Source organism: Habropoda laboriosa, unplaced genomic scaffold, assembly GCF_001263275.1.
Source record: "Habropoda laboriosa isolate 0110345459 unplaced genomic scaffold, ASM126327v1 scaffold786, whole genome shotgun sequence".
Taxonomy (NCBI): Eukaryota; Metazoa; Arthropoda; class Insecta; order Hymenoptera; family Apidae; genus Habropoda; species Habropoda laboriosa.
This window is the reverse complement of record NW_017100969.1, coordinates 385,888-410,965: the sequence shown is the minus strand read 5'-3', so window position 1 is coordinate 410,965 and position 25,078 is coordinate 385,888. Positions and strand designations below refer to the sequence as shown.

General features: G+C 38.7%; 1 protein-coding gene across 1 annotated transcript in view; it reads right to left on the bottom strand.

The window, feature by feature from the left end:
- Positions 1-5,040: 5,040 nt before the first annotated feature.
- Positions 5,041-25,078, bottom strand: part of LOC108577700 (heparan sulfate glucosamine 3-O-sulfotransferase 5) — a 35,579-nt gene continuing 15,541 nt past the window's right edge. The window contains exons 2-3 of the mRNA XM_017940890.1: positions 6,666-7,167; positions 5,041-5,634 (exon numbers count right to left, since the gene is read on the bottom strand). Of these exons, the coding sequence (XP_017796379.1) occupies positions 5,041-5,634; positions 6,666-7,167 (1,096 nt within the window). The remainder of the gene's footprint in view (positions 5,635-6,665; positions 7,168-25,078) is intronic.

Below are 25,078 nucleotides of genomic sequence, written 5' to 3'. Positions count from 1 at the left end.
TACGTGTGAACGTGAAAATCATATCAACTTTCAACTGAATTTCTTGAAACTATAAGCACAGTATTCTTTAACACGTTGACTGCCATGGGGGTCACCGGTGACCGGCACTCGACTTGGCTGCAGCGCCGTGGGGGTCATCGGTGACCGGCGACGCATAATAAAAAATTCATGTTGGCGCCATGGGCAAACCACGTAAAATGCGCGCGGCAGTCAACGTGTTAATACCATGGCCATAGTATTAGACTACATAAGGAATATAGAAATTGACTGTCACCTCCTGGACGTCTGCCAAAATCGAAGATATTCAAGCTGATGAAGTCCGCAAGAAGAACAGTGACAACAGTGATTTAGAATAAGCTGCGCGGTGTGCTAACGTGGAAAATCGTCTTTATGTACAATACACGCGTCCTTTATGTATAATCCATTAAAAAATTTCGGTGGAAGCATTTTGACTACCCTTTGTCGAGGCACAATTTCGCGCCAAGTGGCTATCCTCTGCTTTTAAATTTGAAAATGTAACTCGGCTCACGAAGCTTCGATGACGCTAAAGATTTAACGTGAAAAGTAACAAATTGACGTACTACGGAAGCGGCATACTTTTATACAAAGGGTAGAAAAAACTGGTGCCTAGTTACCCTAGGTGCATGAAGAGGGATTGCTACTATGTAGAAATTGCTACTATGTGTATGACCGACCGGCCTTTACTTCGCAAACACATCTGCGTAACTAGCAAATATTCACTTTGAAACAAATAATTTTGTAGATAAAATTTGAAATTTTCAAAACTCTTTCTTATTCTTTTAAGCGCCATAACTTAACACGAATGCGCTCGTTCTCCGAGCAGAAAAGTGGCAAAAGATTCGACGATCCTATTCTATCAAATTTTACTTTGTCGCTAAACGAAAGTATGCATTTTTTAAATTTTCATTCCTTCCGACGACGTATTTTTTTTACTATATTAAGTTATGATAAAAAATAACGTGGTACCATTGCACACTACAAAATACGATACAATAGTAACGTGTATAAAAAACTGGCTTTAACCACACTTACTACTTCAGTCTAGTCTTTCTGCCTTTACAAGCCGAAAGTATAAACGCAATTCATGAAATAATTCATTTATCAAACCCTTAATTGATTCGGTGAGTCGTGCACTCCTCGGGGAGAAAGTTTATTGTACATCTCTCTCTCTCTTCTCGAAACGCATGGAGCAAATTATTCTTGGTTAACCGGGTCGGCTGGAGTAACGAAACTCAAGATCACAGAGTTCTCTTACCTGACTTCTCCAAATTCTCTTATCCCTATACAAACGAGTGGCTTCCCTCCTGTACACAATAAGCTTAACGACTCCATATAACAACTTCCAACGTGGATTATAAAAATATTAAATCTTTTATAATATCAACTAGTTAACCTATATGATATGTAAACTCACGGACCAATGTGATCCATGTGACGAGAGTCAACGGGACAACGTGGACCATTCCGAGAAGGTTCATAATTTATACTTCGTTTATCGAGAACGGCCCCATTCCGTTTAACCCCCGTCTCTATTTTATTTTGGCCGGCGTTACTTTCTGTGTTCAGTGCCTGTCCCGTCCGTCCGTCTGTCCTGTATACATGTAGACGTGTGTCTGTTCGAATTCCCTTAGCTATCTGTGTATACGTGTATGATATGTATAGGTGGATGCACGATGGAACAAGACGTGCGGTGTTCCGCACAGCCACGCGGAGGAACGGGTAACAGCATCGATGGATCATTCTGCTCACCTACTGAAGATCGATCGACCTAAATACACAACGTCGTGCAATGTGCTCGAATTCGTTCGTTTGCCACGAGAATCGACGGACAGACATCCGGCCCTCTGACAATAAGTAACGACTCGCTAGCAATCTACTCTCCCACACTTTGGCCCCGACAGGCCGCTCCTCTAGGATACACGTGCCTATGACTAATATCGAGGACCGTTGCCCGACTTCTTCCTAAATGAACATTTAACCACTTCTGCGTGTCCTATTGACCTTCTGCTCTCAACTTAATTTTGCCCATTGTTAAAGGGCAGCCCTTATCTGTAGATTCTCGAACGAACGGGAACTTTCATTGTACACGTTTAGTTTATCGTATCTTAAGACAAAATAGAACTTTCATAAATATAGATGCTGTATTTTTACTTGTGTCGCTGCACTGCCTTGATAGATGAGTACTATTCACGTGCGTTGAGTAGTATTAGGAGGTGCTGCAGGTGTTTTTAAGTTAACGACGTTATCAGATGGTTCGGTAGAAATTATAGTTGCATCTGACGTTGAAATGTGGTAGACATTGTTGGAACGTAAAAATACGAGTTGGCATCTTCCCTGACATTGACTTGGTTTAGCAAGTAGCTACTTGTTCTTTGGCAGAAGTATGGTATTACTGAATATCTGTAGCTTTAGATTCAATTAACCCTAGTGCGTTCTTCTGTTCCATTATAAGCAAAAAAGACCCAAAGGTCTTGCGTGTAACAATTTTTAAGGGAATATAAACTTGATAACAGTAGGAGTTTTTAAAAGACTAAGAAAACGACGGGTCGAAAATGACCCGAAGACCGCACTACGGTTAAATATACACGTCCAATTCACATTTCAGCCACTCTCTCACGCATCGCGTTAAAGAACTTATTTTAATAAATTGAACAAATTACATAAGAATTTAACGATCGACGAAATGTAATTTGTGATTATTATTACGTAGGTATACATTTTAAAGTGCTACCTTGATTTTGCGTCAGTATTATTTATAGAGAAAAATGGACGATACTGAACTTGCATAGTTTTAAGGGAAGCCCAAGATGGGTCAAGTGAGTTTCGTTTTTCTTTTTGGAATGGAAACGTGTATTCTTTGTAGCAGGGTTGTCTATATTTCTAAATATAGTTATCATATTTTTTAATGACCAAGTAATTGTTTATAGGAAGAATAAAATCACGGGAAGGAAGAAGAAATCTTGGTTTTACGTGCAGAAAATATTCGATGATCATTTTCGTAGTCGATAGAGTAATGATTGTCTTACATTGTGTAATGCTGTTTGTAATATGTCATTCTGCAATAACATGCTTTTTCATATTAGCCACTGAGATCAGAAAACAAAACAGAAATAACGTTAATAAAAGAAAAACGATTTTATCTTCTTCTTGTCATTTCATTATTCCCACAGGCAACCACCAATCCGATCATAAAAATTGATGACATTTAGAAAAAATCTATTGCAATCTCGTTAAAAAAAAAGAAACCATATGCTTCTGTTTGAAAAAAGAATTGTTACCTTGAAATTTTCTAAATTTCACAGAAAACGATTTCGCTTGGTCCATCTTTGTCCCCCCTAAAACTGTGCAACTTTAGTTTAACCTATCTTCCTTTATAAAGGATAATGCCAACGTAAATCAAGATGGCAATTTCAAATGTTTCAGTTTGCATATCTTATTACAAAAAAAAGATACTTTCTTTAAAATACTTTCATTTTAAGTAGATTAACTACATAAAGCATAGTATGCTTAAGATTTCTGTTATCACTGTGCATGGTGATCAAGTTTAGGACAGCTGTTAGACAGAGGAAATTGTATCTTAGTTGCTATAATTTCCTCAGGTTGAACTTTTTCGAACGGAGTCAAGATCAGAAATTAGCCAGAAACGGTACAGCATTAAAAGCAGCACTTCGAAACAATTAGGTCGCAGAAACGACCGACTGAAATGTGAACACGAGAGAAGACTCAGAATTTTCGACAAAAATGAAGTGTCCTAGCCGGAGAATACACCCATTAAATTGCATGCACTCGATTTAACGGTTTGACTCGTTGCTAGGAGTTTTTGAGCGTCCACTCAAGTTTGCGTGTTCGAGCGTGCTTTCTAGACAGGTTGCAGAATTGTTATACTTTTTAAGGGGGCTCGTTGCGCCACTCTTTCATACTCTGCCAAAGAAACTTGTTTTATTTCTTCGCGCGCTGTTAACGAACAGCTAATCAGGCATTCAAATTACGTAGCTTTGATGAAGGAAAACCTGTTTCAGAGTTTTTTTCCTTTTAAGTGAGAATGTAACGTAATAACTCTTGGCCGGAAATTCTACTAAAATTACCAGCGAAACACTTAAATTAGAAGGTAACTTGTCTCGTTGCGAGATTATGTTTTTTTGGGAGATTCTTACGGATGTTTGTTACCGGTGAAAAGTGTTCGAGCACATTGACGGCTTGTGAATTATTCAATTCTACCCTATTATCGATCTGTTACGCGTTTCTGGTTTTACAGCTAATCAGTAAAATATAAAAGGTACTCATCCAGATCAGCTTTGATTCTCTTCTCAACGGGGAGTGTCAGTTGCAGATGAAGCATTTTGTTCCCAAATGATCTCGTAATATTCACCAAGATAACGATGAATCTCTTCACAACGATGCATTTCCAGATTGCACAGTTGCGAATATGTCATTTTTTTTTTTTTTTCAATCAAAAACAACTGTTGACTACTTTTCTACTAAATTTTCAACTCGAATTTATGTCTTGATGAATTCGAATCACGAAGTTTAATTCGTCGTTATATTTCTCAATGTTGTTCTTCTTTTCTTTCTTCTTTTTTTTTTGCAACAGCCATGCTACTTAATGTGCCCCCTGGACGATATTTCTGCTAATCTTGACAAGGAAGTTTCTCACGTAATCTTCGTGAATTGAGTTTTTTTTCGAGGTACTTCGTAGCAATTATAAGCTTCCTTTAATCATGTCAAGCACAGGAACCTTGTTCGTGTTCATTTTGCTAAAAAGTTATCTCGAGCCAGCCGAGTTTTCCGATTAGGATTTGACCCATGTCCAAGGTCTGAACCTCCGTGATTTCCATTCTTGTTAAATTCGATTAACGTAAATTGTAAAAATTCGCAGTGACAGCTAGTAGCAATAGTAACGAACGTATTCGAAAAAGAATTCTTTTCGAGAAAACTGAAGGCATTTGAGTCAACGACCCCTCGTGGCTGCACGTGATATTCGCACCGGGTGATACGTGGGTATCGACCACTTCTCTACGATTATTCCTCAGGCCAGCCGAGATCTTCTCCTACAAGCTCGTAGAATCGTTGGTTGTGTTCGTTAAAGAACCTCCTAAGCTTGGTGACTATTGCCGGGTTAACTCGTGGATGTCTTCTGCCTTTGCTCTCTTTTAGACACTTCTCCGAAGTTTCATTACGCAGGCAGTAGAAGCCTTTCGTATGATTGAAGTAGAAATTATGTCTGCCGATTCGCGGCTCCAGCCCGAGGAAGTTCTCGATTCTACGTAACTGGGGTACTGGATCCTCGATCAGCTGATCCCCGTTCACTATGAGGATCTGCTCCCTGGAGAACACTTCTAGCCACCTATGCATGTAAGTATGATAGAGAGAGATTGCGACTGGCCTGTACGACTCATTGATGCTGCCGTCTGGTCGAATCACCAGCTCCTCGAAGCTCCGCCCCGCCTGCTGTTGTTGCTGTTGCACACTTCGCGGTGTTTCATTTGTCAGCGTTGATGCGGTCGCTGCGTGTGTTCGCAGTTGCGTGTAGTCGGATATCGCTCTAGTTACCGGCTCCCGCACTATCAACAGTAGCTTTACGCTGGCGTTCATCGCGCGAATTCTTTCAGGTACCTGAAACAACGAAATGGTAAATCATCATTAGCAGTGTGGGGATGCTAAATAATAGATTACATATGTAGTATCGGGGCCTCCATACCCAAATAGGAAACCGACAAGGGAGAATAGAGAGGGAGTGGTTGACGTAGCGCGCAAAGCCTCGGCTTGGTAAGGCGAAGGTCCCGGGTTCGATTCCCGTTGGGTCGCTCAATATTTTTCCCTAGGTTCCTACAAATGCGGGCTCATCTGGGATGGAGGCATCTACGGCTACACGAAGCCAGGAGGTGTGCGATGAAAACGTGTTGAGGGTGGTTGCACGTCTCCCAAAAATGCGTTGTTTCGGCTGTGTGCCACTGTGTGGCACATCCTAACATTGTCTTACAATTTCATCACATTTTTGGTGTTCAAAATCATCTGAAGGTCATGATTCAGGCATACTCAAATGTACTTTTTCAACCGCTGCAAGATGCAATAGAAAAAATACACGTTTCTTGGATAAAAAAATACCAATGACCTTGAAGAAACTAAAAAAAATTGTCTTCCATGTTATTCCTCTTTCGAAACCATTCAAATTGTACGACAAACATTTTTCACGTCGTTGAAAACAAAGAAAATATTTAGGTGGCCTCCTTCAGCTGAAACACCCTGTATATGCTTATCAGATGACCTATATAGCATGCAGAACGAATTGTTCCATATTCTATAGCAGGCATAGACAGCCTTTCCTAGTTCGGGGGCCAAATTATCATTCTGTCTTCGAGTCAAGTGAGAAAGAGACCTTGGTGGGAGAAAACATGGTGTGTTTTGCGCAAGTCATGTGACGTCAGTTTGATGCGAGTTAGTAGAACACACCATGTTTTCTCCCACCATGAATCAGACAAACTTCGCTGAAATAGATTAGGGCCGGAGGTTGCCCATATGTGCTGTATACGCTTACGAGATGACCTAATAGCATGCAGAACGAATTGTTCCACATTCTACAGCAATCTGCCGAAATGTAAGTTGAAAATCGTTGAAAAATGAAGTGATTCTAGTCGAGCACTCACCTCAGGTGTGACGAAATAACTGGGACTCTTCTCAATGGTGATCTGGCCCCTGAACGAATAAGGCATCTTCCGCCGATACCACTCGAGGCCTTTCCCGTAATTATCGTCGCGATCGAAGAAATGTACTTCGCCAGCAGCTTTCTGGATCTGCGGGTGAAGGAAGAGCATCTCGAGTAGCGCTCTGGTGCCGCACTTCCGCACCCCGATAATGATTGCTTGAGGTAAATGCCGACTAGTGCGCGGGAAGTGCACCTTGCTGGAGAAAAGCAATGGCGGTGTGGCGTGGACTTGCGAGACCAGTTCAACGGTACGGCCCTCAACGGCTGAGGCCGCGTGCAAGCTGTAGATTGCGCTATCGTAGAGAATGTGGAAGGTCAGAAAGAGAGAGAGGAGAACGACCGTGAGAAAAGCGGCGGCCATCTTCGGTCGAGATATGCCAACCACCAGGATGCAGTCCGATGTGTCGCCCTCGGCCGGTCTCATGGCAGAGCGGGACATCCACCTAATCATAAAATTTCTCATTGTGATATTTTTACAAAATTTTTATTACACACAAACCTTGCCCGCGTAGAACATATTAGGATACAATTGAAATCTGTTGTTCGTTAAATTTGTCACTCTTTATCTACGAACTACTTTTCCTAATGGCAAAAGATCGATCAACGTCGTTAAAATGCACTTTGTATTTCTCTGACAAGGGAACTTCGATAACCCGAAATGTCCGATTTTTTTTAAACTTTGTGAGTTTGTAGGGGACCTCAGAGAAATATCGGGCAATTGTTTCTTGGCCCAATTTCGGTTCTGTGAAAACAGCCCTTGAATGAAGATAAGTGCTACCCTATTTCCCTGTATATCGTTAAAACTATAGTAGATATAAAAAAATGTTTATAATAAAAATTTAATGGCTTTTTATGTCTTATAAGACTGCGCTATTAAATTAATAAAAATTCTTTTTTTAAATAAACAATCTTCCACTATCGTTGTTGTGAAAAATTTTTGATTTTCTATCGTATCGAAAAATATGTCAAATAAATGCACATAAATACTAAAATACTAAAAAAAAGATTAAAAAAAAAAAATACCAAAGATTCGCACACATACTTGGTACCTGATAACGCATCGTTCCAAGCGCGACGAAGACAGCACACAAAGCACGTATCAATTAAAATTATTTAAATATCACATTATCCGATAAGATTAACATATTTATCTGCATTTATTTGACATATTTTTCGATATGATAGAATGATTTTTCACAACGGTAGTGGAAGATTTTTTATTTAAAAAAAGAATTTTTATTAATTTAATAACACAGTCTTATAAGGCATAAAAAGCCATTTAATTTTTATTATAAACATTTTTTATATCTACTATAGTTTTGAAGATATACAGGGAAATAGGGTAACACTTATCTTCATTCAAGGGCTGTTTTCACCCCGAAGAACCACAATTGAGCCAAAAAAGAAATCGCCCGATACTTCTCCCGAGGTCCCCTAGAAACCCACAAAGTTTAAAAAATGTCGGACATTTCGGGTTACCGAAGTTCCCTTGTGAGTAGATATAAACATATCATACCGTTATAATAACGTAGAATTTATAAGCACAGAGTTCATATCCTATTTTAAGAAATTTCAAGTGTGCAATCTATTACTGTAGTCAAATAGAATTGGAAAATTCGTTCGCTTGTTTACAATGTCTTAGAACATGATCAAACAGGGGCGGCTACTCGATACATGCTACCGTGCTGTAGCACGCTAAAAATATTGCGAACATCGCTAATGTTATAATTTTTCTTCTTACTCTTCCTCGGAGTTTTACACCGCGTCGACTACCAGGTCATTAGCAACGACGATGGCTTGAATTGGTTAAATTTTGCTGAACGTGTTTATTTCTATAAGGTATTTCATCGTGTTTTTCATGTGGTCTGGTGAGGTTAGGACTGTATCGAGTTTTATTTTATACCTCTGTCTATGCGATTCGGTAGAGTATGTGGGTGCTTGTTAGTCGGCTTCGGCATAGGCTGCAGTAGGGTGGTTCTGTTTTTTCGATTAGATATTGGTGAGTTGTTTTGGTGTGTCCCGTCCGCAGGCGGGACATTACAATCTTTTCACTTCTGCTCATATTATCGAATGGAATGTGTTGGTAGAAGTGTTGAACTGTACTGTGGATTCTTGTACTTTTAGTAGCGGACCAAGCGTTGTTCCAATCTTCTTTTATGATCTTCTTTATATGCTTGATTTAATCATGTCTTGGAATTGGAAGCATTGGATCAATAGGGGTGAGGGATGCAGCTTCTCTTGTTATTGCGTCTGCTCTTTCGTTACCTTGTATCCCTTGATGAGAGGGGATCCAGATGATGTTAATGTCCACATTCTTGTTGGAGTTACTGAACGTATTGTTTAGGACTTTGGTTATGCTCACACAGTCCGTGGAGATAATTTATAATTTTTGTTTAGTTGTAATATATTTGTTTTTTTTTCTTTTTGCTGCTGTTTCTTCGTGGCTCACTGTCAGAGCGAGTTGATTTCCTGAATACGTGAAGCGTGTGTTGATGAGAATAGCCGGCTTGCAAGTTGCCTGCCTCTCGTCAGACGCGAACGCAATATTTGAAAATCGCTTATAGAAAAACAGAAGCATTGCTGTCCATTGTATCAGTATAGACGCGTACATCCCGATTTTAGCAGAGTCGTTAATATCTTTCCTCACCCTCCCTCACACTTTTTCTTCGCTCAGAGCGTTCTGTTCCGTGCTGCAGTCAGTGTCACACGTTCTACTTGTTTCTGTGATTGTTGCGAATGTGTAAAAGTTCTTTGTTTCACTGTGCTGATTTAATTCGAATCTTTATACGAATGCGAATTTAATACGCAGGTATATCAATCCTTAAAAATGAATTCCGTCGAGTCGATTTGATAATTTCAGTTCACATTCGGAGTTAATAAAAGGGTTCACTTTAGGTTTGCCGGACAGCAGGTGGTTAAGTTTGGACGTTCTAGTGGTTCTAGCCCTGCCTTAGGCACGTCCCATGCGCGAAGCGAGGTTACTCTCATTTTGAACAGAGTATAAGAAGAGAGAAGCGCGACGGAAAACCAGGCTCATATAGTTCTACCACGATTCAATCTTATCGCAACGGTTTTAAGCATTATCAGAATACAGCATGACACCGTTTTTTATTCCGAGACGTGAAACGCATTGCCCGCCGTTACCAGCATGCAATACCTGTAATTTGTATTCCTTACACGCGGAGTGAATTATTAAGAATTATTAAAGGTATCTCTCATGCCGTTATGAATTTTCTTTCCACAGCAGCTACGCGAGGAGAACGTGGCGGTGATTTCGCCAGACGTAAGTATTTACCGGGAAACGTAATTGAAATGGGAAACGATAGAATAAACAGAGTCAAGGCGAACGCGAGACCATTTCACTGTTCTCCAGTTGCGTAACTTTCAATTTATTACGTTGTCGGCCACAGTTGAATAACAGCCTGAACGTACACTTTGCGTCTCAAAGTAACCGTCAATAAAGTTGTTCCCGGGACGGTTCAATTACCGGCGCATTTGGCTCTTCAACGGACTGTTGAAGGGTAATCCGACAGTGTTAGAAGGAAATTAAGAACGGTAGGAAGAAAAATAGAATAGAAGTGCTCAAAGGAAGTTCCATTAAATTATCTACGTCAGTGATAACTACACGGTAAGATTTTTCTAAATATATTTGACTATGTAAAGAATAGTGTTGCTTGCGAGATCGTAATTTGCTGGGTTTTGCGTTGTATGTTCGGCTTATTGTTACAAAAACTCCTTAAGTATATGTACTTGGAGGAAGAGTTACTGTGAGATCGTGAAATCAGACAGGCGTGGAAGAACATAAAATCCAATCGCTAAAACATCTGTTTAGGTGAGATAAGGAGCTCGAGTCTCGTTCAGGGCCGTACAAAGACAACTCGGTATCGGTACTTTCGTTACAGTATATTTAATCCCTTAACGCTCATATTATTCTCTACTTGATGTGCCGTAAACGACTGTAATCACAACTTAAATGAATTTAACACAGGATAGGGTGGTATCCAAAAATGTATTAAACTATAGTTCTAAGCGACTGCTAAGTGCACCGGTGTCCGTCTATTTCCAGAGTGTCCTCTCCGCGTCGTATTCCGCGTTGCTCCGAAAAATCATTGGAGCCCCCTCGTTCGACTTTCCGGGGAAAAGGGCTTAGTTTATGGGACCCTCAGGTACCCGCGCGCTTTCTCTTCCTAATAAATCAAGTGGATTTGTTTATTTAGTTGAATCCGTCTATTAATAACCCCAAATCGATCGCAGTAACTATTTGAGAGCTGGCTAAATTTCTATTAATCAATTAAAATACAAATTAAGTAATTTATATTACTCTTGGGGTCTCCGGGGTTAAGTCGAGATCCCAAGATTAATTAATAAATTTTAAATTAAATTACAAAATTAATCACTATAAATCAAGTGAATTTATTTATTTAGTTAAATCCGTCTATTAATTACTAAAACATTTAAAGGTTAAATTACACCTCTGTCAGGGTAATTAGGGTGTAATTTCACCTCGATCAATTTAAGTTAAATTTCGTTAGAGTTTATTTATATATACAGTGATTCTAATAAAGCTTAATCCATATTAGTATACAATGTCCGGGGTTATAAAGTCTAGGCCATCACTTCGCCGCCGGAATCTCGCATTTCTTACACGACCAATTTTATTTATTTTTTAATTATTTCCTAGACGTGTAGAAATAAGTTCGCCGTTATTTATCATGCTGTAACTCACGTTACTGCCATAATAAAGATGATAACGAAATATGGAAAACGAATGAAAATAATTAAACAAAATTACATTTATCGGACGATTAGTTGAACACGTGTCAGACAAGACCACATAGCGTTAAGTGGTTAAAATAGTAATAAAAGCAGGAAGAAAAGATAGGTGCGGGTGAATGATAGATGCGGGGACTGTCAGAAAGTTCACGTCTTTCGCTAGACACTTGTGACTTGAGATTTGGAGGGCTTCTGTAAGACATGTGGCTAGATCAATCGATATTTTCGCTTGACGTCGTGATTTACGACCTCGCTATAGCTCACCCACCAAGTATGTATTATATACACTAGGGATACGTAGAAATGCTTACTTAAAAAGTATCCATTTAAGGGGGTACGCTCACTTAGAAATTTTGAAAAATTCACTTTTTGGGTTTTCACATTTTCTTTAGTCATATCATCTTTCATCTTAGGCAGTTTCAAGTTGATTCGTTTAAAATCTACGAAGCTGAAAAATTAACACTTTATTCGCGTGTATACTCAACATGAAACTTTTCTCTGAAGCACATTTTCCAAATCGGTAACTAAAATATTTCAAAAATCACTGTATCGATTAATTTCAAATTTTGTAGGGACAGAGACAGAGATGTAGGGATAGAAAAGTAGTCGTTGAACGAAGGATTTTTTGTTTCGATGGCTAGTTTTTTTTTTAATTGACGAAAATCAAGCGTTTTTTATACTGCACACTGATACCTTGAGTTTGAGCGGCTGCCATTTTGTTGCAAATCAATTTTTTCAAACGTGCTTCGTTCAAAGACTAGATAATTTAATATAAAAACCAAGTTGGTCCGAATTATTGATGTTAAGTAATCCAGATACGAGCAGCTGTGATCACCGCAAAACGCTTTTAAAAAAGGGACATTCAGAAAAGAGATCATACTTTTGACAATTGTTAATGTTTTTTAATGAAAAAATGACGATAGCTGCTTGAAAATATAGTCTTTCAAACAGTCCAAGTTATATCGTAAAAAGTTCACAGGTTTCTTCAAAACAAATTCCACTTCCTGACTGAGCATAGCCCCTCAAATTTTTGTATCCAGGATGTTTTGCAGATATCACGGTTCGAAAAATTTCAGATTAGCGTAAAGTAGACATACCTTCTTCGTAAATTTGAAACTTTCTCTACATAACACAGCTGGTTTCAGTAGCGATTCTGCTCCGAGAAGGCAGTCTGACAAAGATCCTCCAGGCTGACGGATGAAAGATTGAAGGTCTAGTGTAATGTATGCAGGGAGCTGTTTCACAACAAAGGTTTTATCATCGACGAATTGGCGGAAGTAACAGTGGTACGTTGGCACAAATCGCATCTCGAACACGGCGGAGTTTTATCAGTACTGTTTGGAACAATAAATCAAGCAAGGAAGCCTACGTGCTGTCTCGCGGAACGAATGGATCTTTCGAGAGAAACAAAATACTGATAAGAGTAATCGCGACGGAAACGCTGACATCAGCTGCGGTGATATTAGTGTTCGTTACGTAAATTGGTAACCATAGTAGGAGAATTAACTTGAACCAGTAAAAAGAGGGTCCAAGAGTGAACTTCCTTGTGACCAAGCGAAGTCTTCCGTAGACAACGTCCAGTGATCCGGTAAAAGGTAAGGGCGCTATTGGTCTCACGTCGCCACCCCTTGTTAGTTATGGAGTTTAAAGTAGGCGTTTGTAAAGGAAATATAGCCCGTAGGCTGAGGTAAAGGTCGACCAAGCAAGCATGATACTTGAGGCGGAACTTAAGGTCAGGAAGTGGGAGACGGAGGAGAAATTTTGATACTTTCGCTGTTCCGTCGCGCAGGTACGGAACGCGTGGGGTTTTCGTTGACCGGGTTTATGGCACGCTCGCATTAGAAGGTTATTTTTCAGAACAAAGACGCTCCGTAGCTCCGCGAAAAAATAAGTAATTTCTTACAGAACAATGCCTTTAGAATTTCGACTTTTCCGCGTCCTCAATAACCGAAGACGTGTCATAAACCGGCCGAGTGTTGACCTGGCGGGAATTTCCGACGCGTCACCGAAGGATAGCGAAGATTCCATGCACCCGTAGGTAGGGTCCCACTCCTTCCAAGGAAAAGCGCGCTAAGGGCGCAATGGAAGGGTGGGTGACACTCAAGGGGCACGTTGATTGGTAATTTGTGCGTACGTGAAAAACCAATCAGCGTGCCATCTTGCACTTGGCGGGGGAGTCACTGCGGACTCCAGAAAAATTCGGGAATCGAGCGAGAGATTGAGAAAAGGTTCTATCGAGCGAACACCATTAGATCTCCAGCCGTTCGAGGAGACACAACACATTCGCAAAGATTCTCTCGTGTGAACAAGACACTCTCTCCAGCCGTTCGAGGAGACATCACGTACATTTCGAGTCGCGATCGAACACTCGAGTTATTTTAAAACAAGTCGTCAATCGTTTCGTGACGCACTCTATGTTTTGCTAACGTTACGAGCAAAACAAATTTGGATTAGTTACCTAAGATTAATTTGGCGGGTAACAGTCGCGAACGCAAGCTTTTTGAACACTCACAAGAGAGCGCGACGTGACATTCGCTGTTAATCGGTTAAGAGCGATTCGGTAAATCTGTCGCACTTACTCTTCCATGAACAACAATAGGAACAGATGAGCCACGTGGCCGACTTTCGAGGCGCGGAAACGGTGGCTGTCGATCTGTAATGACATGCTTTCTTTTATCGCAGTCAGAAATTTTTGGACTTTGCGAGTCATTTTTTTAACACTAGAACTACCAACCAGTCGAAATGAGTGGTTTCACTATTTCATTTTAAAATTCCTACTTCATGTTACAGTTTTTTCCAAAATGATGTCATGACTTTTGCAGCAATCACTAAAGAAAGAGTATTATGAATTTTGTTTTTTTTTTTGTTTCATTCAAAATCGAAATAATTTTGTATCGTGGCTACTTATACCAGCACCAGTCAAAGTGTAAGAGGATCCTGCAATTTGTTTACCGAATCCAAGTTAACCACTTTTCTCGTTTTGTACAACTTCTCACGCGTTTTTACAACCTCTACGTGAATTTGTCGTACTCAAACTTATCGAACCGTTTACTACGAAGGGAAGAACCATAACAACTGACATCTTTTTTACGAACTTACTGCTGGCATCTAAATTACTATTCAAAAAACACCACATTCGTTGGCACTACACGCGGAAACAAAAGGGAAGTACCAAAAATTTGTAAAGCAAAGAAGAATAATATGGCTCGTTTTTCATCATTACTTTGTAAATCAAATGGGTGTGTTCTTACAATTTACAAAAGCAAACCGAAGAAAAAAGGTTTTTTTATTGAGTTGGAAAAATAAATCCGTCAGAATTGATAACAGTAACAAGCGTGTTCCGTACCAACTCGTTGCTTTCCAGCGTATCGAGCCGTATTGACGATACAAACTCTAGGGCAAACGTGACGAAAGTGAATTATACTCGCGACAGAGCTTCGTTTTATCCACATTTTCTTTTTCTTTTTTACTTATTGTTGACTTTTCTTTTGTCGTAGAATTATTGATATATTTTTCTTTGGAATTTCTTATTTTAATCGTTTACACTTCAATATCGACATTTTTTTTACTTGGTAGTAAAATTATTAATATATTTATATTTCTGCAAAATTTGCGATTCTTGGTTTAATCGTTTAGCTTGTCATTTTATTCATTTACATTTCAATATCTGTTCCGTACCGAACATTTTTTTTGTTTATTTTCGCATCGAGCCTTTCTCCTTTTATTTTTATAGCTTAAGGAAATTGTAAGACGGGCCTGAAGAATCCGCGACCCATAGGATTAGCCGGGGCCGTTATTAAGCGCGTACCCTCGGTAATTTCACCACCAGAACTCAGTTTATTAACCATTGTCCCGATTTTCCAATTACTGAACTAGTGTCTTCCTTCTCTCATGTCCTATCTCCTTTTTTTCGGAATTCCCCAAAACCCCGACACCTCATCCTTCTACCACCACCTTCTACCACCACTTCCCACCACCACACCCTACGACCAATACTTAATGTTCTTATTTCTCCCATTTTTCACTTCCAAAATTAAACTCCGCCCTCAGTAGCTGAGATGCGTGACTTCCTCTGAATTTCGAATCAGTATCATTCTGAACGTTAAACAACCAAGTATTGAGTCAGTCCGAGCGCTGAACGCATAATCAAGTCGTTTATATTATAACGTTGGAGAAAGGGTATTCCGGGATCGCTTCAGACCTCGTTAGAAAACAGTCCGATTTTTCTCTCGTGATCCAAGTTTGAAACATAACTCAAACCGACGTGAGTACACGACAAAGCGCTTACCTGAAACAGTTGAATTTTATAATAAGAGTAAAGGTGTAGACAATGCAGACCAAATGGCAAAGAAATATAGAAATATACAGCATCAAGAAGATGGCTATTTCAAGTACTTTTTAACATTTTAAGTTAAGGAAATAGCAGGTGAAAAGATATCCAGAAAAGATTTTATGTTTCAACTAGCAGATGAACTTGCTACTAAAAATGCCGCTGAAAATGTAAAACCAGGGATGGAATCACGAGAAGTTAATGTAAAAACTAGCAAACCTCATTTATGAATCATGGTCCCAAATGGGTTAATAAAACCAAAAATGTACTAAATAACGTGGAATTTCTTTTGTAAGAAACTAATAAGTCAATAAATATAAAAATATTCTAATATTACGTATTTTTTAAAGACCAGTCATTTTGACTGATTTTGGTAGAAATAGTTTCGTCTTTTTGTCGGTAGTTCTAGTGTTAAAGTGCAGAAAATTATTTTTATTCTTCGGAAATGACGAAAAAAAAAATGTTTAGTTTTCACTTCTATAAATCCTAAAAAATATATCTCCTGAGATTTCCTTCATAATAAGACTTCATTGCATGTAAGTCATTTGGAAGTTAAAGTTAGTATTTAGGTACTGTTTAATATCAACCTACACCGGAACTTCTCCTCAAGCGAAAACAGCGTTGAACAGTAGGGTAGTGGGGTTGAAATATCTGCCTTCTTGCAACTGTTTGCTGCGAGGGACAAGTTAGAAGCTTCATCTTTACTCCATAGTGCTGTTGTACAAGTGCACACTACTTGACTGTTATGTAAAATTAATTAATCACTTTCATGTGTGTAATTGCAGAGACAATTCCGGGTGAAAAATGTTTGCGTATCTGCCATCTACATATACTTGTATTTCATTTAGCAAGTACTTTCCTATATTTTCACATTACTGAAACTCACATTATATTTTTATGGTACGATGATACACGAAAGATTTCAAGTTGTTTCGAAATATAAAGATGTAAGATGTGACTGATGGTAAATAAAACGTTTCTTTGATTTTTGTATATGTTAACGGGACACTTTTTACTATAATTTAACGAATAGAATTAAATTCAGAATATTTTGAAATGTTAGGAACTATTACTTAAATTTGCATTTTACTGGGAGATAAAAGTAGAGATTTTAGTAAAATCTAACGTCTACGTTCTGTTTATTATGAGTACCTGTATATACAACGAGAATCATGTATTTTGAGAAAAAGATCTTTAAACTGTCTACGAAGGTTATAATAGATATTGTTGTACTCGAGGCATTCCACGCCAAATCGATCATTTTCTGGCAGCGTGTCTTCCGATTTTGATGAAACTGTAATATGTTGTAGTTTATGTGAAATAATGATGAGTTTATGTCATCATTTTGCTAGCTTCAAAGTTATTAACAAATTATAAAATACTGAGAATCGCGAAAAAGTGCGAAAATTAGCCAAACATGAACTGTGTAAACGAATTTTTATCTCTGAAACTATTACACTTACAGAGAAAATTTTGATTTTCATTCGCATCGCAAAAGATGGAACTTTCTAAGTATATTTCTAATTTTGTTGCACGCGCCCTTTTCCAATATGAAAATTGTAAATAAATTTTTGTTTTGCAAAAACGAACCCCTACTCACGTTTTCAAAAATCTGAAAAAAATATACGTTGTTCCTTGAATGTTTCGCGATAAGCACACCGAATTTCATTATTTTCATTTCATAATTATAGTCAGGGTGGAGCTTCAAATGACATAAGGACAAGCAATTGATTGACATAAGGCGGTAATACATATTCCGAAAGATGAAGAGAGTGTAAATTGGTGCTTGCAAATGTTAATACTAACGAAAGAGGAACAAGGAAAGAGGAAGGTAAAAACAGAAGAAGGTTTCTAAATAAAGATGTTTAATGAAGCCTGAGATGAAGGACGTCGAAGAAACTTGCAAGTAAATCGAAACTTAAAGGTGATGAAATTTTTAGTCGAGAGCTCTTAAACTTAGAATAACTAACGAACGTTTGAAATCGAGTGGCTTCTGGGCGAACGAGAATCGTGCTTAACGCCTCGGAAGTTTTATATCATCGATTTCCTATAAAACGCGCGGGAACAGAGACCTACATATTTTCACGACCGTGGAAAATATGTCTTACGCTGCCATTGGATCTGTTTTTGTTTCACCTGTGATTCATATTCAAACTAGATTTTTCTGTTGCTTTATCTTCGATTATATTTCAAAGAGAATCGTTGTGCGTTGAATACACAGAGTTTTCCGTAACAAGTGGTACAACCGTGAAAAGGGTGATTCTACACGAAAAAGTAAACCGAAAATATAGAATAAAATTTTATTACAAGAAGCTTAGTTTTCGAGTTAATTTAAATATTCGTGAAGTGCGCGTGCATTTAACTATCTCAAGTAGAGCTCTTGCTGTCCTGATATTCGAGTACTCCAATTACACGTTAGAATTCGAAATCTAAATTTAAATCCGGATCTTGTATTTGTCTTGTCTTGTCTTGTCTTTTGCATCACTCACGCACATGTGCCCTTAGCCCTTACAGATACTCAATTACAAATAAAGAGAGTATTTAAATCAGAGATCGAATGAAACTGTTAAAATTCCCAATTAGTTATGAAATAACAGTAATTTTTTGACTATTATCTTTTCTGTTCCAAAAAATCAGTTATAAAATGAAGTTTTGAAAAAGATAAAGTTGTGGCAAGCAGATTTCCCGTTATGAGGTACGTAGGTTTCTCCTTGAAATCCTGAGCAGTTCAGTGAAGCTCCATTTGTATAGAAATATTTGCAAGGGAGGTGGGAAAATTTGGGAAATAATGCTTTTCTTACTGTATTTTTAACAAACAAATTTCAAGACAATCTTTTTGGTAGTTGTTAAGACGTGTCCTGTAGCCGAATTTATGGCAGCGAGTCAAGTGGTCGCCGTCGCAGGCAAATATCGCTTTCTCAAAACACCACAAGTGTTTATTGCGTTGCCTGCGACACTTAGTCCTTAGGACCAGCCCCTGCCATAAATCCTGGAGTCTCCGAAGGGAAAAATAGAAAAGTGGCCCGCGACTTTTGCCAACGTCGATGGGCCCATTGACTTTAACAAAGCCTAGAAAAGCGGAGATTCCACAGGATTCCCACGCATCCGTCCACCGAACAATTTCTCCGGTCGTTGTTTACTCCAACCTAAGGTAACGCGCTAAGGGCGAAATGGAGGGAGGCTGCGATGCACCGGAGTAAACCGATTGGTGATTTAGAAAAGGAAAAATCACCGAAACACCTCTCACTTCGCAGTAGAATTTATATCTTGAATTAGTTGTAGAAAATAGAACATAAAATAAAAACTTAGTGTTTCAATCAAGAAACTGGTCCTTCGAAGCCTTAGACCATTAGTCGGCACACACGTGCAAAAAAGGGCAAAGCTTGAACGATCGAAAGATCAACCGCAAGCCTTAACAGTAGTTCAGAAGTTGTGATTCAGAGCGTACATATAATTAATTCTTCTTTGTATTATTCAATTTTCCTCTCATTGTTAGTAAAATAAAACAATTATATAGAAATCACAACTTGCTTTCTTTTCCCTACTTATCCTGCTTGCAATTCTTTAAATAATGTTGGATGATTGCAAAAGTTCGTGCCCGATTTGAAAATAAAACACAATCGATGTGTGCAAAAGCAGATTTCATTTGAAACTGAAATGGAATGAATAGAACAATTATTTGAAAATAAAACACAAGCAGTGTATCTTTCGATAGGAATGTAACATTATGCTAAAAGAAACGTCTGTGCAGAAGTCGATGAGGTTCTCGCCACCTATGAAAATCGGGTACGAACTTTTGCAATCATCCAGTGTTTATCAAAAAAATTATTCTAACTTTTACATTTTACCCCAAAGTATCTGTTAAAAAGTACCTATACGATCCTTCAGAAATTTTAATAATGAAATACAAAATAACTGTTACGACTGAGCTTCTACAACAGAGGTAAAGTGTTAATGTACAAAGGTAACTTAAAACCGAAAAGAAATAATCAAAAAGTTAAAAGTTCGGTAAATAACTTTTATTTATAAAAGTTAACAGTTTCGTTCGATTCCTGGTTTGAATATCGGAATTTAAATCAAGCACGTACATACCGAATCTAAATTAAACAAGTATCTCGATATCCGGATATCCGAATATAAATTTTGCGGGTACCCGATGTACACTACCGGCCAAAAGTTTGGAATCATCTCTCAGTTTTCATCAATACTGAATCTGCTACTAATTTTTTATAGACTTTTGTCTCAACTCTACGTTTATTAATTTGTCTCATATCGATTGATTTGAGTGATAAAAAATTCCAAAAGCTGCCGAATTTTTTCTGGAAATTTTTGTGTAAATTGCAATGCACAGTGATTCCAAACTTTTGGCCGGTAGTGTACGTACTTAGATATTCGTAAATCCGAGCAATAGTAACAGTCCTAATCTCAAGGCCTTATGTTTGTACTGTACGCGATGCTAATGTCATACTAAGTACTGATACTACATTTACTAACGATTTCCTTTACTTAAATTTACAGTACTGCACGAATTGTTCAAAGTGCGCTTTCACGCTTTAAGATGCAGAAGATTTACACTATCTTCTACATAAACTATGTATTTACCAAACTTAACATTACCGCTGTGTCAATATAAAATTACAAGTGGAAGTGAGAGCTTGTACCGAATCTTTAAATCCAATTTCCTCGAAAACTAAGACTTTTATGGAAAAATTTCATTCTATGTTTTCCATTTACTTTTTTATATAGAATCACTTCCTTCACGGTTATACCACTATGTAGTCACGGAACACCTTGTATGAGATATTTTAAAAGTGACGTTGCTCGAAGCAACATTTCATTTTTTTTATTATACGATGTTTAAGTGAAAAATTGTTTCTCAAATTACATTTACTTGGATCGTAGTATAAAACGCTTTTATAAGACAGGTTTTAACAAAATGTCGATAGTCATTCTGCAGCTCCCTAGGTATTCCGTGGCAGTGTCAATCAATTTCTGTAGGCCTCTTGGTGTTGTTGCGAAGAGGATTAAGTCGTCCGCAAATGCTGCGACGTTGACACAATCTCCCCCCACTCTGCACCCAATCTCCGGTGATAATTTCTTCAATAATTGGTCCATCACCATATTGAAGATGATTGGGGAGAGTGGGTCTCCTTGCATGACTCCTTCTTCCGGCAGGATCGGTGCTGATGATCTCTATCCGCTTTCTTCCAGAACAGTCATTCAGTCTTTGTAAGTGTCGGTGACGTATTCTATCAGTTCCTTTTGGCACCCTACTGTGCGCATTATAGTTGCCAACGCTCTGTGTGAGACAGAGTCGAAGGTCTCTTGCTTACCTCCAGGGATGCCAGGGATGGATCTCTGAACCGATTGTGGTGGTACTTCAAGATTAGATCCAGTAGGAAGGTGTTGTCCCTGCATCCGTCGGTGACTCCGAATGTGAACCGATTGTGGTGGTACTTCAAGATTAGATCCAGTAGGAAGGTGTTGTCCCTGCATCCGTCAGTGACTCTTTGCCTATCGTCTACTTGGATTGCAGCTTGTGGCCAGTATTTTACGTAGGCATCTTGTTGTCATCACCGACGGAATTGTGATCGGCCTGAAGTCCCCTGGTTCTTTAGCATCCCTGATCTTTCGAAGGAACACTGTTCTCGCGGTACGCAGGTGCAGCAGAACAGAATGATGTTAAATATTCTTGAGAGAATGCTTGTTGGTATGGATCTGGGTTGCCTTGCGGAGAACCCACCGGGTCCTGCTGCTGTATTTCTTGGCAACATAGCCTCCTTTACTTCCGCTTCTGTAATTGGCGCCCATATGCTTGTATGGGTGGCGGTGTATTCTTCTGACATAGGAGGTGTTGCATTGGAAGCTCCTTTCGTCATCTCCTTCCAGAAGGGCTCTATAGTTTCTTGGAGTGACTGATCCATCCTTCCCAGTCCATCCAGTATATTTATCATGCACCTCTTTCTGTTCCGGCGCCACTGTAATTGTACCATGGCGTAGTCTTGCCGTCTCTGTTGTCTGCGTGTTCGTGACCGTTTATTTGGAGTCCCTCGATGTTGTTTCCTAGGGGTTTGCGGTGGCTGGCGCAGCTTCCACAGATAAATTGTGAGGTATTGCAGAGTTTCCACCTTGTCACTTGTCCTTATATGCTCTATTATGTCTTGGAGATCGGCCGGTTGGTTGGTAGCTATTCTCTTTCGACGCCTGGAGGTTTGTCAAGTGAATCAGTATTGGGTCATTCTCATCGGTGGTGTCTTGAGGAGGAGGCTCTGGTGCTGGTCTTGCGGTTGTCAATTCCGTGATCAATCGCTGCACCATCCCTTTATATGCGGGTTTTCTCCTTCGTCCTTTTATTGCCTCCAGCGTTCTCTGGTGAAATATCCTCTCCAGCGCTTGGTTTAAGAATCTCTCCCCCATGAGCGTGAGGTGAGCCTCCTCCTTCGCAAGCATGGCCGTTTCTTCATCAGTCCATCGGGGCTTGGTAGGTGCCGGCATCTCCATGTCTGTTGTGGTTGCATGGGCTCTTCTTCTGTGTACCCCCAGCCCTCTGGTGGCAGCGAAGGCTCTGGCGCATCCTGATTCACCGCATTGGTAGGGCGTAAGAATAAAAAAAATATTCACGGTTTTTAATTTATTAATTTGAAACATCTTCATTGACACCATGAGAAAGGTTTTGAAATAATTGTGGTGCACAGGTGGAATATAAGGGAATAAATCACTCGTATCTTTATATTTAGCTGAGGTTATGGGTATAGAAGTTTTGTAGAGAGGTGATAATTTTATGTCTTTAAAATGTTTCGATCTATGATATTTCACGGTAAGATGTTAACAATACGTTTTACGTGCAATTCGTGCACAACCTCGATTGTTTTTAAAAATGGACTTACACCACTATCGAAATAAACGGCTGAATTATTGAAAGAAGAGCTGAACCGGTGGCAAAGCTGTTTGTGCACTCTCTTGTGGCAGAAAATCCGAATTCGGCAGTCGTTTTCAGCGGGAAGAAAGAAAAGTTATTGGCTGACTGAAAGGCAATTCGAGGGAAACAAGCGGCATCGAAAAACCACAGAACTGTTCTACTCTCCGGTCTCGATCGGTTGATTCTGTTGACCGAATTTAAAAGTGAGAGAAAGAGAAAAGAGAACGGCTTTCGGCGAAATGCCAAATATTTATCCCGCTTAGCGGGAGCTCCCTTTGAGTATTGAACGGCTGTATTATAACAACAAATCTCAATTTTGGCAGAAACTGATTGACCTACGAATGACGGGTACGCCTACCATTGTTGCCTTATTGCTAATTTTATATTACCTATATTCTTGTAGTTGGAAATTAGTTCTCTTATCTGTTAATATAATGCAACATTCAAAGTTTTAAAGTTAGGATTTAACCCTTTTGTTACTAACGAAGGAGAATTTTCAAATGTTAATCTCCGATTCTGATGAATCTTATATGTGACGAAATTTTCAAAAAAGTATTTGACACATTTTGTTTTACGTGCCGAAATCCACGGTGAATGGGTGAAAGGAACTGTCAATGTTAGGGGTGCAGAAAGATTGACTCTAAATTATGCACGCATGTTCAGTAAATGTGGCGTTATCGCAGCAACCAGAAAAATCAAAAAATTCCTAATCCCCTTAAATTATAACTCACAAAATACGAACAAAAATGGAAAAAATCGACATTCAAACTTCAAACTGCCCCTATTTATTTAATTTTCAATATTTTTTTTATCCTGGTTCACACCATAGCCATACTCATACTAATCAAGAATCTTTCTGGACTCTTTGTTTTGGTCTCTAAATAACTTATAATTCAATCAATTTGGATTATTATCACTTTGAAACAATGATGAATGTTCTATAAGCGAATATCCTTAAAACATGAACAAATATATGTGCAAAAGATCGATGCTAAAAAGTCTTATGGTTCCTTTGTAAAAAAATCTCAAAGAAGACCTAAAAAATGGAACTCTATATAAACAGCCGCTTTTCTAGGCCTTTTTTGCTAATTTATTATAGAATTTCAGTAACAGTTATTAACATGAGCTTCATTCTTATGTATTTATTTGTCCTTGAAGAATGATTACAAATTTTTTTGTTGAAAAGTAATTAAACATGGCAGCTGTGGAATACGTCAAACACAGGCATGAACAAAAAAAGTACGTTGATGGTTGCCATGATTTGAGCCGTTCTGCTTATCTGAATTAAAAAAATCCAATTGATTCTTATTTAGAATGCAGGTCGCTATGGTCGATAGTAGAATAAAATAAAAATATTGAATATTAAAAAAAAATGGCGGCACTTTGAATATGAAGTATCGATTTTTTCGACATTTTTTCGTCTTTCAGAGGCTCTGTAAATCAGAAAAATATGTATTTTGGCATAATTCTACTACCGACCATAGCCACACATGTTCTGAAGACATGTGCAAAATTTGATTTCGATTGGTCAAGTAGTTTTTGCCAGATCGTGGCAACCATTTCAGAAAACATGGTTTCGAGAAAAACGCGTTTAAAGTTTTGAGCGCAATTTACATAGGGATAACTTTATATATTATTAATCTGCTAGTCCAGAACCATAGCGGGAACCTTCCTCTTCTTGAAACAAATGCTGTTCAGCTGTTTTTTCTTCTTACCGATCAATTCTGGCTTTTTTAGTGGAGTCACTTATGCCTTGCGCCGAGCGATTGATACGAGTTTTGTTACAATAGTTCACATACATTTCAATTTCTTCACCAATGATTACAGTAAATTCTCTACAAGAGTCAGTAAGTTTGGATTCTACAATTGACCACATAGATGGTCCTACGCCTAGGCTGGGTCATTGCTGCGCCAATGTTATCTCGCTCGCTGTCAGTCAAGCGTGTAACGCTACACCACTCGGTTTCTTTTACGAGATTTCACGGCTCGACAATTCGTAATAGAAAAATATAATTTCTTTAATTTTACTTTTTTTCATCTGAAATTTTTTTTAACATGTTGGTGAGATTTTTCTGATGAAAATGATATCAAACACGATATAATTTGAACAACATTTACTTATTAACACGTTCACTGTCTGGCGTTTAATGTAGGACCGATTCTACAAGTGTCAGTTAAATCTAGGGCCGATTCTACAAGTGTCAGTCAAATGTACGGCCGATTCTACAAGTGTCAGTCAAATGTACGGCCGATTCTACAAGTGTCAGTCAAACGGCAGGTCAATTCTCCAACTGGCAGTTAAACGGTAGGCCGACTCTATGGAATGTAATAC